This window comes from Lepidochelys kempii, chromosome 11 (genome assembly GCF_965140285.1).
Source record: "Lepidochelys kempii isolate rLepKem1 chromosome 11, rLepKem1.hap1, whole genome shotgun sequence".
Lineage (NCBI taxonomy): Eukaryota > Metazoa > Chordata > Testudines > Cheloniidae > Lepidochelys > Lepidochelys kempii.
This window is the reverse complement of record NC_136390.1, coordinates 64,900,909-64,920,503: the sequence shown is the minus strand read 5'-3', so window position 1 is coordinate 64,920,503 and position 19,595 is coordinate 64,900,909. Positions and strand designations below refer to the sequence as shown.

The window sequence follows — 19,595 nt, the reverse complement described above, 5'->3', positions numbered from 1 at the left end:
CATGATTATAAAGTCAAATAATTTATAAACTCTTTATATACTATTTATAAGTGGAATTAGAGACAGCGCTGCTAGTGATGCCTATAGGTAAATTGCCTGACACTTCCCATTGTAAGATCCTCTTTTCAGGTGTTCACAACTTTGCCAAACTTTAACTGTTTGGGTTGACATTTTCCATGCTGAGTGTCTGCCTTAGGTTGAATATTTTTGGTACATTTAAGCAAAAATGATGGTCACTTTTGAGAATGAACTGTTTCACTGAGAAGCTCTGACACGTCCATGCTTTGGGGCAGGGACTTAAAATTAGGCAGGTGCTTCACTCAGGTGCCAGAGATGTGTCTTCTAGCATCCTCATATTTTTTTTCAAATTTTGCCAAGTTATGAGCCTCTGAAAAGCTCAGTTTTCACAAGCTCAGTAGAGTTTAGCAGTTAGATTTTCCAAAGGTTCTGTCTGCACGGAGCATGCTCCATCCCAGGGCTGTGGGGGCCGAGCAGGACTTTCCCTCCAATTGCTCCTCTTGGCAGCCAGGGGCTGGTGTGGCACTGGGCACTGGAATTGAGAACAGGGGAACTGCATCTCCTGTGCTCTCAGTGATCCTCCTGCAGGCACCCAGGCAATGAGAAGGAAAAGGAGGAAGCAGCTCGATTCAAGTGCAGAGGGGTGAGGAGCCAGGTGAGGTGGAGAACTAAAGGGAGGAGCCAGGGAGGGTTAGGGGACTGGGATTCTGACCTATATGTGAGCTAGGGAGGCAAGCGTGGGGGTAAGACTGGACCTGGGACAAGAAGTCGTGGCTGGGTATGGGGGACTGAGACGTGAAGATAAATTCATTAACGTTTGTCAAGCACTCACATACTGTAGTGATGAGTGCCATAGAAAAGCCCATGAAGAAATTAACAGTTCTGTCTTCAGAGCAGGTTTTGAACAGTGTGCTGTAAATAAGGCATGGACCCACACACTGAATCATAAGGATAAAATAAAATACTGAAGAGCTGCTCATTAAGTATGCAGCATCCATTCTATACACTGAATGAGGCAGAGGTCCTGTGGAAAATATAAAATGTGCTCAGGTAATTACAGACTGTATTATAATGCATTCACACAAGAGGATCACATTAAGGTTGCGCAGGCAACCCTGATTCTGGCATTTCTTAAATTCTGAGGGCTTGACTTTGCAACCTTAAAACTGTTCTTTTAATGTGTTATTTTTTGTGAGCAATTTCCTAGCTTTTAAAAAAAGCGTGGGTGCCACTAATAACTGGATTCTGATGCTACTGGCCTAGCTGCTCTTACTAATCTGAGCCATTGTTCAAACTGCTAGAGATTTTTGTAACCTCTGATTAAGAGCCCATGAATGTTTAATCTAGGTCAGCACCTGCTACTCCATCCTCTCGGACTTCTCCATCTTCCATCAAGTGAACAATGGGGAGCACAGCTGCACAGATGCATGCTGGGAACACTGCCTGTGGGGGCTGTGGCACATGATGGTTTGGAGTGTGCTCTGTAGTGTGTTCCTCATCTAGAGCAGAGAGGAGTAAAAGGCATGCGTTAGCCAATGTGCTGTTGGTAAAATCCTTTTCAATTACAGTTCTCCACCCGGAGTGCTTCACATGACACAACTCAGCGGTAACTCACAGTGAAACACTGGAACTGAAGAGAAGCTACATGGGAATGAGCAGCAGTATATAATGCATGGGGCTGACTAGTTCAGAACTTCCTGAGCTTTCAAGCAGGCCTGACAAAAGGCAGGTGTAGCTTTGGTTAAGACCAAGGAAGACATGAGACCTGTGAGTCAACAGAATGAATCTATACATTGTATAAGGAGAATTAAAAACAAATGTAAAGTCGACGCCCACCTTCTGCACTGACGGCTGAACGCACTGACCAGACAGAGCCACGACGGAAGGAATAGTTCCTGTGAGAAGTACTGGAGGTGCAGGAGGGACTCACAGAGAGACGGCGGGATGCCAGGTTGGTGACTTCTTCTACTGACAAAGAAAACAGGGGATGTGAATTTTGGTTTATAAATTCGACTGCCACAATTCAAGGCATTTCCCAGAGAGAAGCATCATGCTGCCAGATTGGAACAGAGAAAAATTCAAGTCAGACTTCTTGTGAAATGTACAATTTAGAAACGAAAAAGATGATTTAGGCAATCTCGTCGATCCCCTGGGAGCTAGAGCAGGCCTGTTCCTTAACATATATTACCCAGTGCTTTGCTGAGTCAAGTTTCAGTTGACTCAGGTGATGCAGCTCCACAGCTTCAGTTAGACGATTATTCTACATCGTAACAAACCACACTGCTAGGTAATTTGTTGTCCTTCCTCCAGGTACTGTCTGGGTGCACTTGCAATGCCACTATTCTGTTTGCAGATTTTCCATTGCATACACAGCTCAGGACACATCAGCATATTTGTGTAGCTGCAATATGCAAAAAGAGGACATTTAACTAACTCTATTGCATTAGCTTGACCCAATGAAATCCTCAACCCAAAGGCTAAGTTTTCAGTTTCCTTTATTCTCAGACAGTAAGGATCTGATTTGGCAACGTGCTGAGTGCCTCCTGTGAGGTGCAGAGAGTCCTCAACTCCCATCGGTCAGTGGGAGCTGAGAACACCCAGTTTCTTGCAGGCAGCACTCAACATTTCACAGGTTTGGGCCCTTATTACAGTAATTATTGGTAACACTTCTTTCTCATTCATTTTGAATCTTTTATTTTTTGACATGGATGCCTTACATCTGTATGGTGCTGTTAGGTTCGTAAAGTGATTAAAAACCAGTTCCTTTGAGTGATCCGAAATGGTGAAGATGTTAAAGTGGGGTCTTCCCTATCACTAATGATGACTTTCCATCCTCACTGCATCCCTAAGACCTGTTCCATGCTGGAGGCATGTGCTTATTGGTTCCTGGCAAGCAGTTCTTGGCTTTGGAGCGCACCTTCCTCTTCTTGCTCTGAGTTTGGCGTGCAGGTGGGCTCATAGCAGGCCTCCTGGGTGATGGGAATGGCAGTGATAAGACTGGCTTCCCGGCCTAGGCGCTTCTTTTCTTCCTCCTGCTGCAGGTTCTTCAGGATGTGCTCTGCTCGCTGATGAGAACGTGACACTGCCCGGGCTGAAAACGACTTCTGCCAGAAAAGCAAGAAGAAAGAAACCAACATGAAGCAATTGGTTTGGTTTTCATGCAGCATGTGTTTTAACATTTAACCCACTAAAGAGCAAATCCATTCATCTATCTATACACATACACACCCACAACAAGTAGGTGTTAACGGAATAAAGATTCACAAGGATGCTCTTGGTTGGATTTCTTGTCTTAAGTCTCTTGTTGAAAAATAGGAAAAATACTAACACAGTATATGTGATGTCTATGCACTATACTAACAATGTACTCAAAGATCTCTTGTAAACTGACACAAGTAAGGAAATTCAGAGTTTAGACTACTTGGTCTTCTTTAGCTCCCTCCCTCTTCCTCCCCACCCCCACCACCTGGATATAGTCTGTCACTAAGTAATAACAATATCCCCTCTAGGGAGCTCTTTAACTTACAGACTGGTCCTCATTAATTGGGTCCTGCACACTCCCACTGCACTGTGGAACCCACGGGGGGTCAAACATTGGCACAGAGGGCATTCCCAGTACTGGAGAGGGCAGGGTGAAGTTTATACTTGGAGGAGGAATCTGCAAGAAAACACAAGGAGAGAAAATCAGGTAGAGGGAAAGAGAAATTTTAGGTGGTGGATTTAAATGCCGATTGATTACTTCCCTTGGGATTCCAGCCTCTTCCTGCAACCTGGGACAGAAGGAAGGGGAACTGTGCTCAGTATCAACAATATTTTTTTAAAACAATAAAACATTTTAGGCAAAAGATAAAACATCTGAAATCATTTTGCACTGTCCATTATAAAAACTGAATCTCAGACGAAAAACAAGGAACCAGAAACTGTTATCCCATAGAATTATAGAACATGGATTCTTTTGCATAACATGATGCGAACCATCCAGACTATGTGACCACTTTTTACAGCTGGCCTCTCTTTTCACACATCTGTGCTCTTGTTACATCATGAATAACAATAACTTCTCAAAAGATAAAGGAAAGACCCTTCAACCACAATGAGAAACAGATAAGCGAGGGAGAAAATCTTCCAAATTCATCACTTTTACTCCTCAAAGTCCACATAACAATTATTTGTGGTATACCAAAGGGTCAATATATGAATCCTTACAGTGGTTTTCAAGAGAAAAAGCTGCTAGACTGGGAACTCCGAGTCCACCTCAGAGGATACTTCTCGTGAGTTACCTAGAATGGAATCGACATGAGCAAGCACTTGAAGAAGAAAAAATGGTTACCTTCCTTTTCGTAACTGTTGTTCTTTGAGAGGTGTTGCTCATGTTGATCCCGTTCTAGGTGTGCACGTGCCCATACGCACAGTCATCGAAGATTTTTGCCTTAGCGGTATCCGTAGGGTCGGCTGTCGCACCCGCTTGAGTGTCGCACTCATGCGTTGGTATATTAGGCGCTGCTGACCCTTCGCCCTCTCAATTCCTACTTGCTGGCAACTCCGACATAGGGGTAGGAGGGCGGGTAATGGAATGGGCATGAGTAACACATCTCAACTCCTGGGCTCGGTCCTTCAGGAGGGCCTCCTTGAATTTGTTAAGGGAGTCCCACAGGTTAAAATTGTACCGGCCTAACAGGGCCTGGTGGTTAGACTCCCGAAATTGCAGGCTTACCATCAAATAAATCTTTCTGCCAAATAAGTCCAATCTCTTAGCATCTTTGTTTTTTGATGTGCCACTGACTTGGCCCTGCCCGTCCCTTTCATTAACAGCAGACACGACCAGTGACACCGCTGGAGAGTGTGTACACAGATATTTGAACCCTTTTGCAGGGACATAATACCTCTTTTCCGCTTTTTTAGAAGTAGGCAGAATGGAAGAGGGGGTCTGCCACAGTGATTTGGCAATCTTAAGGACTCCTGGGTGGACGGGCAGCACGACCTGGACAGGGTGGAGGAGGATACAATGTTAAAGAGGTAATCGGACTCCTCCATGATCAAAATTTTAAGTTCAAGTTGGTAGCCACCCTTTTAAGGAGGGCCTGGTGCCCCTTGAAGTCAGCATGGGGGCTGCATGCTTGGGAGGGATCCACCACCGCTTCGTCTGGAGACTATGACAATGACTGCACCACCTGGGAAGGGGCAGGTTCTCCTTCCTTTTCTGGGGATGGCTCCCTAGGTGCTGGAGTCCAATGAGCTGCCCCCGCGTCAGATTTGGTACCATGTTCCAACTCTGGTGCTGGCAGTGCTGGGGGCGGTTTGTCCGAGGCAGCCTGGGAGGACTGATGGGAATATGGGACCGGCATTATGGGCATGCCTCATAGGTTCCAGTATGGCCAATGAGCGGAACACTGTCCCTGCTGCCATGCCATCACTGCAGGTGCCGCGCCAGTTTCGTGGGTTGGCAGCGAATCGCCCCTCCTTGGCAAGGGGCCGAACTCCCGGTCTGATTCTGACCATTGCCCTTCCAGTGACCAGGGCAGAGCCGTCAAGGCCTGCGTCTGCTGACTGACCCTGGTTGGCGACTGGCGAGGTAAGGGTGAGAATCGGTGCCTGTCCGATGAGCAGTAATGGGGGCATGGAGACCGGTGTTGCGACAGGGAGCAATTCCGCGCCAGTGAGGACTGATGTCTGGGAGACCGTCTGGGCGAGGGTGACCTGCACTGTGGCAATCTTTGGAGGGAAGCTCACCGGTACCGGTGGTACGGGGACTGGTGCCTCAACTCCGGTGTCCCATGTCTCGTAGGGAGAGAGCGTGGTTTTAGGGACCTGGGTCTTCTGACCAGAGACCAGGATGCAGTGCCGGGGTCCTAGGCCATGGAGATGGGGATCTACACCTACGGTTCGGAAACTGAGGGCGTTCCACTGCCCTATTGGGCAGTCCCATGATTGGCTTGCCCTAGGTATTGGGGCCTTAGCCAAGTCTGGCGTGGTGTTTGTGGTGCCAGTTGTCTGGCTTGTTCTTTAGCCGCCAGGGCCGCTTTGGGCAATGAGGGCCCTAGGAGAAGCTGGGTTCCCCTGCTGCTCCTGGCAGTTGAATCCCTGGCTGGGCTAGGGGTCCAACCTCAGCGGTACTCCCCGTCAAACCGGACACATGACCTGACATAGGTCCTTTGCCCAAGGCCCCTTTCCCTTCCAATGCCAGGGGGCTCTTCTTCTTTTGCCGCTTCTTTGGCACCGGTGAGGGGGAATGGTGCTGTGCAGAGCCCGGTGCCGGCGGCACGCTCAGCACCAACACTGAGGTGCTCAGCATGGCATCCGAGCGGGAGGGGTCCGAGGCAGGATGAAGCGCAGCCTCCATGAGGAGGGTCCTCAATTGGATATCCCGCTCCTTGTGGATTCTAGGGCGAAAGTTCTTACATATTCTGCCCTTGTCCTTGCTCCCCAAGCACTTCAAACATCTGGCATGGGGGTCACTAATAGGCATTGGCCTGCTGCACGATGAGCATGGCTAGAAGCCTGAGGAACAAGGCACACCCCGCTCCAGGTTGAAGTCCCAGCCAGGACTCTAACTACCACACTAACCTAACACTTAATGTCTAACTAAGTACCTACAAACTATACACAAAGACGACAGACAATGGGCTGTGAAGAACCGCTAATGCTCTTGTGGAGCAAGACAAGGAGCTCTCACCAACCATCATGGGCAGTAAGAAGGAACAGAGAGGGCATAGGGTTGACAGAGCCTAATATACCAAAGCATGAGTGCAGAACTCAAGGGGGCGCTACAGCCCACCCTATGGATACCACTAAGGCAAAACACACCTAGAATGGAACTGACATGAGCAAGCACTCAAAGAAGAACATCTGTTCCTTTAAGCTAGACATCAGAAGGTATCTGGTATATCAATCTGCAGTGAAGTAGCCCATTTCCCAGATACATCCATTATATAATTGAAAATTAAAGTGGTTAGGAGAACACTGTATGATCTTCTGGGATGTACAGAATCTTTATAAAAGTGAGCAGACAACTTGACAGGCCAATCCCATTAATCAAAGAAAACCATGATTAATATTGCCGGAATGGATTCTGCCATCCTTGCTCGGGTCGAGAAGTACCTGACTCCACAAGTAACGGCCAAATCAGGTCCTATATATTTAGCTCAATGCAATTAGTTATAACAGGCACAAGATATTTTTGTTAATAACTATGGAAATGTTGTATCATCTTCTAATTTAATATTGGTGGAAAAGTCAGAGACACTAATTAGTTCCATTCATTTTTCCCCCTGCTGAACTACATCTTACTATACTGTGACAATTGTCTATGGCAATATGTTTCTTTCCTACTAAGTATTTTTCTCTCATCTTCACCCAGAATTCTGTGGGTTTGTCTCTTTTTTATACAGTTCCTCACCCTACAAACCTGGCGTACAGAATTAGTTTTTCCTCTTCTGAAATGACTTAACGCCAATTCCTTGTCATCATGTCACAATACATCTGTCCTACAAGCCAAAACTGCAAAAGACAACCGTGTGTTTGTTCTTCTCATCTACCTTAAAGATCTGTTGAGCGCCCTCCTCCATTCGAGGCCAGACTTGATACCGAAATCTCCAGAGGGTATGGAATTTGAGAACAGCATTCAGTCTTTGCACTGTTTCAGGGTGATGAAATTCGGACATCAGCATATCAGAAACAGCCTCAGGCACTTTCACAGCACACAACAGGAACATGGCAGCTGCAGGGAGTGAACATTTTATCAGCGAAGTGTTTTCAGAGCGTATTTGTTTTGCAGACAAAATTGCAGTCACGTAAAAAAACCAAAACCCTACCAAAAAAAATGCTCCACAGAAAATGAAATCAGCAATATACTAGCACCAGCAAAAAGTGTTTTGCTTCATGAAATGGAATCAGTGTCACTCCACCTCTCATAGCCACCACAACTGCTCATAAAAAGATGTTAGCAAAGCTGTTTTTTAAAACAGAGAATGCTTTTGTTCTCATGAAAATCTCAGCAACGATTAGTTTAGAATAAAAAGTAAGTCCAGGCTTCATTCATCAATAACAATAAATAAGAAGCAGCAGCACTTTTACAGGACTTTCCAACTCAAAGTACTTTACAAAGGACAGAGGGGGAAACTGAGGCACAGTGTTTTAGTGACTTTCTGAAGTTCACAGAGCCAATCAGTGGCATGCTGGGAAGAGAAATCAGGTTTTCTGACTCCCAGTCCAGGATCTTATTATCCTACTGTATAGATCTGCATAGAGGGATATTCCAATTGTAGATAGACAGTGACTAAATTATTGAGAATGTCTCAGTGCACTGGAAAAGATCATTAATTTTTTAAAATCTGGTAAATTATCCCATGCTAAAAAATAGAAAATAAGAAAAAAAAATCTATGAATGAATACTTCATAACTCTCCAAAAGACCAGACAGGTTCAGAATCCAAATATTTACAATGGAATTTCATTACATTTTAGATGAAAAAAAGATTTTACAGTGAGATTTGGTTCTCAATCTTGCAAGGTGTTGAGCAATTCTGGGAGGTGCTGAGCACCCTCATCTCCAAGTGAAGTTAGGGGGAGTGAAGGGTGCTGAGCATCTCATAGAAGAGCTCAGCACACAAGCACTACTGATCTGAAAGTAAGTGGCTTTTGGGCAAACAATACAAGCGTTAATTAAGAAATAGTTTGTGTTTTCTTTCCTTTGGTCTTGTCACAATGCGGTTATAATGCTGTACAAAAATGCCAAGGATTTTTAAATTACGGTGTCTAAATTAACCTCTACAGTCAGCCTCCTGGGCACGTGAGAACATAAATGAGAAGGAGTTGGGTACCTTAAGTTATGTATCTAAGAGATCCCATGAGGGCTCAAACGGGTCCATGTTAGTGGATCCCAGTGCAAGGTTGGGCCCTTTGTCCTTAATTACTTTGCAGACTTTAAGCCAGAAGTAATACTGGTGTATTCCAAATGTGATTTTTCAAATTTTATAAAATTTATATCATCATTTGCATTGCAGTCATGTCTTGGAGCACCAGTTACAGACCAGGAGCTAGGTGCTGTACAAACACACAGGACAAAACATGGTTCCTGTCTCAAAGAGCTTACAAAGTAAATATAAGACAAGAGAAAATAGAGGGCTGCAAACCGGAGGCATTAAAATTAAATGGGGCAAAATTTGTTGGAGGTATGACAAGTTTGATCTTAAGTGGCTTCCTCTCTCACAAAGGCCCCCTATCACAGGGATTTGAGGGGAATGGAGCTGGATGCAAAAGGTTGTGTTTTGCTGTTGTAGCTGCCAGATAAGAAAACAGAAAATTAGAGACCTGTTTACCCACAAGCAAATATCAATGCCAACAGCATTAATTTCCACAGATATCAGTCTCCAAAGTGTGGCTGGCTGCCTGGAGCTGGTTTGCCCCAGGAGGCCTGGAGGTATTGAAGAAACAATGTATTGTTGTTAAGTTTTGTGATGCAGTTTCTTTTTTGGGGAAGGGTTATGGCACACAGCAGGAGTGTGTGCTCTCTCCTTTAATATCTCTAACTAGAGTCAATTCGTGAAGCAGAGCTGTTTCCTTCTAATCTGGCATTGGCATCTCGGCTGGGATACCCAAAAGAGGGGATTGCCTGCCTGCTGTTTGTGGCTGCTGTGTATAGTGTAAAATAAATAAGTTGCCCCAAGAACATACCCAGAGGTAGGGTCACTGATTCCTCCTCCAACAGGAAGCTGACCTGCAAGGCCCCAATATCTGTTATGGATGGGCAGCAGGGCAACAATACCAATCTCTGGTTCAGGTTCTCTTACCTGCTGCTCCAGCCATGTGCTCATCCACGCTGAGCAGCAGCTCCCATGCTGCAGGCTGAATGTCCCCATACATCTCCTCTGTTAGAATAGGAGCTGCCTTGATTAACAGTGACAAAGGTGCTGGGGACAGGCTCATTACCTAAAGAAAATGAAAGTGTATTTCATAGCAGAGTTGAGTAAACTATTGTTAGCAAACAACATATTCACTGATTTTACCCTTTTATCTGATCACGAATTACCCACAGTGTCTGGTTTTAGCAAATTAAATTAACCTGATATGAACATATCACACTTCGATGTGAACATATTTCAGCCTGTATGCTGTTAGCAAACTATTCATCTTGACTATCTGCTGTTTGTTAATTGTGGTGTGCGACTGGGCTATTGTTGCTGCTCCCTGACGCAGTGACTGAAACTCTGATAAACTACAAGAAGGGAAAGCAAAGGCTTTTCAGGTTGGCAGCACACATGCTGCTATAAATATTCACACAAGTCTTCACAAACTTCTACTGCAGCAAATTCACAACTGGTATCTAAACACTTGCTTTTTTTAACCCGTATTATTTGAGGTATTAAAATACCCAGACACGTAAAGTCACGTTGGATTAACTGTCCTGTGGGCCCAGGGCTATTAGATTTTGTGGGGCCTCTGTATAGAAGTCTTTTTCCAAATTTCAAACAAAATGATCACAATTATGGCATCAAGACTACTAACGCTATTCTAAACTTTGCCTTTTGATTAACATAAAGCTGTTCTGTGGTTACATTTCAGTCTTAAAACATGTAGAGTATAGTTAAGTTAATTCAAAATAGCCTACTTCTTATCTTAGAAAAGCTGTTATATTAGTTTCTTTCTGGGAGGGAGTTTGGATGCAGGAGGGGGCTCCAGCCTGGGGCAGAGGGTTGGGGTGCAGGAGGGGGTTTGAGGTACAGGCTCCGGCTGGAAGGCACTTACCACAGGTTGCTCCTGGCCAGCAGCACAGCTGGGCTCAGGCAGGCTGCTTGCCTGCCATAGCCCCATGCTGCTCCTGGAAGCAACCGGCTGCTGGCACTTCTCTGCGCGCCCCTGGGGGGAGGCGGACAGCGTGTCTCCATGCACTGCCCACGCCCGCAAGTCCTGCCCCTGCAGCTCCCATGGGCTGGTTCTCATGGGAGCTGCGGGGACAGTGCTGGGGATGGGGCAGTGCGCAGAGCCACCTCCGGTCTCCCCCCTCCTGCCACAAGCCGCAGAGACCTGCCAGTAGCTGTCCGCTTCAGGAAGCGACGTTGGGCCATGGCATGCAGGCAGTCTGCCTGAGCCCTGCTGCGCTGGGGCCCTGGGCTGCAGCCACCAAAGCTCCTGCGCTAATTCGGCCATGCTTAAAGGTAAAGACTCCAACTTGGGGTTCTTTTAACTGCTGCTCCAGCTCACTCTTTGGCACGTCCTACCCATTTTGGGGATGCCGTTTACCTCCATGGGTATTATTCAGGAGTAGTCACGCACTCCAACTCTTCCCACTCTCTGCACAGGCTCAAGGTTCCACAATCCTTTCTCCTCTCACTGCTAGGGTGACCAGATGTCCTGATTTTATAGGGACAGTCCCGATATTTAGGGCTTTGTCTTATATAGGCGCCTATTACTCCCCACCCCCTCTCCCAATTTTTCACACTTGCTGTCCGGTCACCCTACTCACTGCAAACCCTCCTAAAGGGCAAGGCAGAACCTAGCCTAATCAGCATGTCACTGTGGTAGGAGATATAGTAGTACCTGCTGTCTGATGTATTTCAACATTCCAGAGTCCTTTTTTCCTTCCAAGTTGATATCCATTACTCTCTTCTTCAGAGACGGAGTTCTCAAGCATGATTTGTCCAAGCACTGAAAAAGAAATGGAGTTCAGTTATCTGACAATCTCTGAGACACCATATTTGTAAAGCCAGGAAATCTAATTCAAGTGGATTCTGAAGCCATGGTTCTGAAGCTGTCCATATAAGGCCTTATGTTCTGACAGTGTTCAGCAGCCAGCGAGCTGGCATAAGTAACCCTAATTCTAAAGGTTTAAAAAAAATCTATTTTTAATGTTAATTTCCTTAATAAGATCAAGGCCAATAAGCCAAGTCAGAAATTTGAATGTGTTCCCTGAAAGTGCCCCAGAATACTCTCATAAAAAGGTTACAACAGTGTGCACTGTAGAACACAAGTGTTTTAATATAGTTCAAAGTCAAGAGTCCACAAATTCCAATCTAAAACCATTCTAGCCAGGGAGTTTGTGACCCACTGCACCAGTACATCCACTGTTTGTTCTCTTCCTCTCAGGGAAACATAAGCAGCAATAGGTACCTGGACACGAATTTACGGCTGCCTGAAAGTCAAACCAAGCTGATCATCATGTAGCCCAGTGACAATGAGAAACGGGATTTACCAGCAAACCTACTGTTGCCAGCCATGATATGTTCAATATCCAGAGCACCACAGTTTCTCCTGTATATTGTGTGGCTTTAGCTTTTCCTTCTAATGGTGGTAACCTATCAGCTAACACAGGGGTTCTCAACCTGGGGGGTCGTGACCCCCAAGGAGGTCGCAAACAGGTGTTAAGCATTGCAACCATCCTGGGCGTCTCTTATTGCTAAATGAAAGCGTAGTTTCAGCTAGATCCTGGCTAGATGATTGGGAGTTGCCAGAGTGGTCACAGTATGAAAAAGTTTGAGAACCACTGAGCTAACACATAAAAAGAAATGGATTAGATAGAAATAAATGGCATATGGTTTTTTCCTATGTAAAGATCCTCATCTTTGTGTGTGTATGCACAGATGCCTTATTGTCCAGTGACCATTTCTTTATCTCTATTGTTTGATAGCCTTTACTCGTAAGGCATGGGCTATGAAATCGTATAGCTTAACATTTTGCACTGGAATTCAGTGTTTGAGCTGAAATAACACCCAAGAGTGCAGAGTAAGCTCTTTAGCTACTGCTCATTTACTCTGCCATGTGCTCATCTCAGGCCTTTCGGCTGGCAGAGGTGACAGAGGTGACAATTCTAGAGGTTGCTTCCTTTCCTTGGTGCTTAACTGCAGCATTGCAGTTTGTGTCAGGCAATATGAACATATGAACACAGTTTAGTGTTCTGAAGAGCAGCATTTCTGCATTCTTTGTTTCCTCTCTGCTTTGTTCTGTATCAATATATCCATTAATCCAAGTGGACATCTAATCACCTATTCTGTGACAGGGAAATGTTACGAACTTGCAGAGCAAAAATTTCCACCCACGGGGATGCTGAAATCTTTGCATTGATGAGATGAAGAAGTGAATTTAACAGTGCCAAGGACACAAATACTTCTGCTTCCAATTAAGGGGTATTATTATCACTTGAACATTGGAATGACTCCTACAAGACTCCTATATTACATGTATTCAGAAAATCTGCATCTGGTCTGTTTCAGCTCAGGAATATATTCAGCCAGTTATGGGCCCTGAATGACCCAAGTACTTCAGCATGTCACAAGCTTAGGTACCTTGCTGAACTGGGACTATAGTCTGGGTGGTATTTACTGGCCTTCTCACCTCCTTCTGCTTTTTGCCTCTTGCCACATTGTTCAGCACATTGTTTTCTCGGAGCGAGTCCACAGTGTCACCATACAGCAGTTTGATGGCTCGGACCAGGCGAGCACAGGAACGGCTGTGGTGGAGGTAGCAGTGCGGGTGGCAGTAATCAATGTGGGTACATATGAAACTCTGCTGGTTGCACAGCAGGATCATGACCTGGAACCCAAAGAGGGGAGTGGTGAGTTACTCAAAATTGAGGAGCGCTAGTTTGGTGGTGAGAGAATGCCCAAGATGAGCAGCGTTCCCCTCATTTCATGTGAAGACTATTTTGTCACTGACACCGGTGAAATAAAAGGGGAGGGCCAGGGTTAGAAACTGTCATATATGTGACCATCATTAAACGCTGGCAGCCCCACCGCAGATTTGAGTCCATTCCTTTCAGGGTGGGGAGCATTAGGATATTCCCTGTTCCCAAAATAGGAATAAACCCAGCCCCCTAGGTTGACATCTGAGAGAGAACCTCCTAGGGGCTCCTTGCAGCTGCTGCCTCTGAAGGGTAGGAGCAGCTCCTGCGGCACGTGGGCACTGGAGGGAACTTTCAGATCCTGCGCTGTGGGTCAAGACACGCACTAGTGAACCCCAAGTACCTAGCAGTGAAATACCCAAAGCCAACAGAGGGGGGGCACTCACCACACATTTGCCTCCAAGAGGGGAGGTGCTGTGCATTAACAAACCCCCTGCCCAAAATAAGACAGCTCCAGCACTGCCAACCCCAAACATTCAAAATTCATGAATCAGGCCCCCAGAAATCGTGAGGTGGACTCAAAAATCATGGGTTTTTAAATTATATATATTCTAATTTGCTTTTCAGCTTTTTACCTCACTTATGTTGATGTCAATAAGGAGCAACTCCACTAAAGTCAGTGTATTTACACCAGTGTAAAACTGGAGTGAGATCGGAATCTCATTGCTTGCTACGGGTCAGAGTCTGTTCCCTTCCTCGTTTTGAGCAGTGACTTACTCCACCAGTTGTGGCATTAAGAATACCAGAATTTTGCCTTACACGAGTTGTAGGGTGAAATGAATACCAACACGGTTGTGTACAGAAAAGGGCTTGAGCCTGGTGTTCCCTTTGAAAAAATTGTTAATAACTGTTAAATAAAGCAGGTTTACTCAGATAGTCTGGGTTTTTTTTTTACCCTGGTTTTATTCCACAGAGCAAAAATATCTCCTGCTTATCAGAGATGTTGATCACTGCATGACATTAATTGCAGTACACACTCCTTAAAATTCTCCAGGCTTTCATCTATGTGTACTAAATACCAGACAGGCACAGGCACAGAAATATTTTTAGCTCCCTCCAATCTATGCCTTACATTGATGAGTGTGTCTATCCTCCCATAATGGGAAAATGTGCTGCTGCCCTCTACACCTTGGTGGCCAGATGCATATGATCAAGTCGTCCACCAGTGACTGCATCCTTTAGTGTCTCATACTAAGAGTCAAACAAATGTACTGATATTTCTAAGGTGGGTGTGATCATAACTGGTACTACAGTAGTGCCTGACAGTAAGGATGGACTAGTAGTTAGGGTACCAGTTTAGGATTGGAGAGACCTCGGTTCAATTTCCTGGGAGACCTTGAGCAAGTCACTTGCGTCTGTCTGAGTCTCAGTTCCTCATCTGCAACATGGGGATAATAGCACTGTTATGCTGTGAGGATAAATACACTGAAGACTGTGAGAAGCTCAGATGCTATGGTCATGGGGGCTATATAACTCAGGTGAATCCTATCTTCTTTTTAACTGAATTTACAGTTTGCAAAGGTACCCAGATTAGGAACTCTTACGGTAGAGAGATAGGGCCCAACTGAGATTGCAGCTCCACTGTGTTAAGTGCTGTACACACACATATCAAGGGGTGATCCCAGGCCAAAGAACTTATCATCTTAATAAAGGAGACAGACAAATGGTGGGAGAAACGAAGTATTATCTCCATTTTACAGATGGGGAGCAGCCACCCTTTAATGGCTGCAGCCTACAGACACTTTAAAGCCCTAATGCTACGCTAACTAAGCATGAATTGTGAACAGTTTACCACTACTGTATCATAATCATTCATTCTGAAACCTGAAAGTGCTAGGTCTGAGAGCATCATGAGGGTCCTGTACTTACATGCAGCCACGACATGTTCCGATGGTAATTCTCCTCCGTGCCTGTGTTACTCAGCACTTCAGGCTCAATGCTGGGCTCACTTGCACTCCAAGGGCTCCCTTCTTCAAAAGAAAAATACCCCAAAATGTGGTGGTTTTCACTGCTACCCATGTGTTTAAAAGCTAGGGAAAGTACTTGTAAGACAGGCCAGCCTTGCTGAGACCAATCACAGTATACAGAACCTGCTGTATGACATAGACTGCCTTTGGAACCCTCCTCCCTCTTGTCATCAGCTGGACTGGCAATTACAAGCACCATTCTCAGTCACTCTTAATTTGCCAACTAGTCAGTGGTGAGCATTGTTCCCATTTTTGGGAGAGGGGAAGGAGCAAAAACAATGGAAACAAATTCCTTGCATCACTAAGATGCTGCAAATTGTCGGTTCAATGATCTGCATTGACTGGGCTCTGTGGTTAAAACCATCAACAAAAATCCAGCCCGAAGTGGAATCAGCCTGCTGCTGTTGCCACCACCAGGTAATGTCACCGTTACTTGCCCATGAGAAGACACTAATATAAACGGGGATGAAAGGGGAAAAAAATCCACACTCTGTGCACGCTAATTCTAGAGAACTAGGGCAAGGGAGAGAACTCTGACTTGTCACTGAACTGATCCCAGTGTTTCCGGCAGCCACTTATTGCTTAGGGGTCTTCCATAATGCCCACGTTTTAGAACAGAAGTTGCGTTTGGAAACATTTTACCATAAATATCATTAGGGGGTAGCTCTGGTTTAACTCAGGTTCGTCCTGTCTTCTTTTTTCTTTTTCAAGTGAATTTATGATTTGCAAAGGTATCCAGATTAGGAACTAGCTCTCCTATTTATCCACAAGAGGTACAGCATGGGCAAAGCAGACAGGGTCAGAAGGGCTTCTGAGATTGGGAGATTAGTTCAGCCCTCAGGCTTTATCCAATCCTTGACATCTTTGTTGATGTCCCTATCACTTTGTGCCAATTGCAATGGAGATTTCTTGTGATGTGGGGTCCATTTTGTTTCCATCAAATAAATGTATAAGGACAAATTTTTTGAAGACGGAGGCCATTATATATAAAATAATTTTACATTCTACATATATTAATAGATATCTATTACACTCTCAAATGACATATATGTCTGGAATATTATATGATATAATATAGAATATAAAATGTACACACATATAATATCATACAATATAAAATGTGCATGTATACATATACAATATCTACTGTCATGGATAATAAAATATCATATATAATGTAATGATATTTTATATATATATATTACATATAATGGCATATATATATATATATATATATATATATATATATATATATATAATATGATTTGTAAATGTCATATATCTATATCATATGATTTGTGTGTGTGTACCTCCTCCTAAGCACAGCATGAATTTGGCTGCCAGTCTGGTAAATGCCAGTATTTTAAGAGTTCATACACTAACACTGAGATTTAAATTGACAACCTTTGTGTGGAACAGAATTTACATTCCAGTGTGCATCAATGGCAAGATTTGAACTCTGGCCTTCTTGGGTGTTAGCTTATGCAATCCATGAAGAGGAAAAGACAGCTGCTTAATTCAGAGAGATGGAGATTTCTCCTACTCTAATGAATCTTTATATTTATTTATTGTTTCTGGACCTGCTTTAATCATTTCAGAATCTGAATGCTGCCTAATAGCCCCGCTCCCTTTTTAGACCATCTCATCTATGTTACCTATGTCAGTGACAGTGTCCCTGCTGTGGGACAGCTGCAGCTCCTCATTCTCAGACTCTGAGTCCTGCCGTGATAACTTGGTGCTCTTTAGGCTGCCGGCCCGGCGAATGCTGGACAGGGAACCCCCCTTCTTCACCCGGAAACTGCGGGTTCCTTTAATCTGGAGCAAGCGGGAGCCTCCTATCCTGATCTTCCTGCTGGGAACTGTATTAAAAGAATAAAAGAGGACTTTTTTCCCCTTAATTTTCCCCCATTTTAAAAAACTCCTAGCCCACCCTTCCCCCTCCACTCCTTATTGTCAGCCTATATTGCAGCACCTTTACTTCTGTCAAGGAAAATGGGCAAGAGGCTCCCTCCAAAGCCAGCGCCAATGCAGCTCTATCGATCACTCAGTGTTGGATTCTTTTTACAGAAATGTACTCAGAATCTTCTTTCCTGGAGACATGTAACATCAGATCTGAGCTTGTTTATACTTGGGATTAACCCTGCTTTGACCACTCATGTCCAGCAAATGGGTAAACTGCACTGGTAGAAACCCCAAGCAGAGACAAGGAACACCACAAGTGGCACTGGTAGCGTTAATTCCTGCTTGAAACTCGAGTAGACTCAACTGGTGCCAACTGTGGCTTTCTTTGCTCACCGTTGGACTTTGCACTGGTGCACATACAACAGCTGCTGTCCACCAGTGGTTGAATGCCAAGTGCAGACATGGCTTCTCTGACAAACCTATCCTCCTGCTGATTCCAGGTCTGCAAACCCAGATCTGCCCCTGTAGCGGGATCACCTAGTTCATTCTCACAGCATTTGTGACTGCAGATAGCTAGCCTGATTCGCCAGATTAGTAGCACAGTACATGTTACTTCTTTGAAGTTAGATTTGCATAAATCCCTGTCTTTGCATGATACTCTTCATAATTAGAATGCTTTAAAGGAAAACCAGCATGTAGTTCCTCTCCTGCAGACAAGGCAGCAGCTTTCAGGCACTAAAAATACATCTATTGACACTGTGCGTTTCTGATGAGCACAAACATGAAATGGTTCAATGTTCAAAGCACCGATCATTTGCATTTTTTTCTCCTCTTATTTCAAAGGCAAAACAATAGCAGCACATGAGTCCAAATGTTGCAACACTCAGTCATTAAACTGTTGATCTATTCAGAGAAGAACATACAAGATCACCTTTCGGTGCACTGTAGAGACTGGCCTGGTGTACACCTTTTGGTATAAAATAGGTAAGAAAAATATATAAATGTAATTATATTTGGACTTGAAAAATCAGCCTTCTGAGTCTTGAAAATCCCTCTCACTTCCCCAGCTTTATATCCTCCTACCCTCACCCACAACCCCATTTTTGTGACTAACATCCTATTGACAGAATAGGGCTGGATGGGTCTCCTTTTTGGAACTAATCAGTGCTGCTCATTAATCAGCTGGACAGATCACTGTTGAGTGATTTGAGAATCTCCCTCCCAGTGTCTGAACTGAGACTTAACTCACAGCTGGTTAGATTCTGTTCAACCTCAGCACAGCTGGCTAAATGCACAGCTGTTTTGGCACACCTCGCCACATTTCATGAAGTCTGTAGAAACCTCTTAGCACACAATTAGTACATAAAACTTTCTGGGGGCTACCTGTTAATCTAAATTAGTATATCTATGCTTTGGACCTACCTGTAGCAGGTTAGACACAGTAAAATCATAGTTTTTGCATAGCTGTTAAGACAAACCTGGGTTGACCATCAAGCAAAGTAATTACCACTCAAGAGGAGATGAAAGGAAAGAAATGGATTAGTACTTGTCAAAGAGATTCGAGTAAAGAGGCCTGTCCTTTTGTCACTGCAGGTGAGAAAAACGTAATTACTGTCACACAACAACAATTTTCAGCTAGACAATTATAGATTCAGAAAGATGCCTTTGCATCTGCTATGTTTTAGCCCAGGTAAATTCCCAGTAGAGTAGGCTGTAGCCAGAGCAAAGAACACTTTAAAAAAATAATATCTTGTATTTGTTTAGCTTATTTCAGAACAAAATATTACAAAGCACTTTGCTAATGTATAAACTGAAATACAGCCTCCACATAGGGATCACTTTTCCCATCACTAAAATGCAGCTGCCTCTGGATGCAACATAGCAGCTTTGTAAAACTTGCACAGCAATACTACACCAAACCTGGGGGCAAGAAGTGAAGAAGGACCCCCATGCTTTACTGAAATGGCAGGGAGAATTTAGTTAAGCAGAATGAGCTGGAACTATTCTTGAGAAAAAAAAGATTTTACATTGTATCCAAAAGTGTGCAGCACAGTAACCATGCGGGGGGGGGGGGACCCCCAATTCCATGTTGTCACC

The 19,595-nt window shown here is 44.5% G+C and overlaps 1 protein-coding gene across 14 annotated transcripts in view; it reads right to left on the bottom strand.

Annotated features, from left to right (window-relative positions):
* UNC80 (unc-80 subunit of NALCN channel complex) overlaps positions 1 to 19,595 on the bottom strand; it is a 188,877-nt gene that overhangs the window by 61,808 nt on the left and 107,474 nt on the right. For 9 of the 14 annotated variants that reach the window (XR_012154378.2, XR_012154377.2, XM_073306697.2 and 6 more), the window contains exons 27-36: positions 17,252 to 17,455; positions 15,499 to 15,599; positions 13,344 to 13,541; positions 11,553 to 11,660; positions 9,806 to 9,944; positions 7,554 to 7,735; positions 3,545 to 3,676; positions 2,936 to 3,122; positions 1,855 to 1,986; positions 1,374 to 1,517 (exon numbers count right to left, since the gene is read on the bottom strand). Coding sequence is in view for 12 of the 14 variants with exons in the window: in XM_073306697.2 (XP_073162798.1) it covers positions 1,374 to 1,517; positions 1,855 to 1,986; positions 2,936 to 3,122; positions 3,545 to 3,676; positions 7,554 to 7,735; positions 9,806 to 9,944; positions 11,553 to 11,660; positions 13,344 to 13,541; positions 15,499 to 15,599; positions 17,252 to 17,455 (1,527 nt within the window). In the remaining 2 variants the exon portion in view is untranslated. The remainder of the gene's footprint in view (positions 1 to 1,373; positions 1,518 to 1,854; positions 1,987 to 2,935; positions 3,123 to 3,544; positions 3,677 to 7,553; positions 7,736 to 9,805; positions 9,945 to 11,552; positions 11,661 to 13,343; positions 13,542 to 15,498; positions 15,600 to 17,251; positions 17,456 to 19,595) is intronic. The other 5 variants (XM_073306695.2, XM_073306696.2, XM_073306699.2 and 2 more) reach the window with 2 other exon arrangements.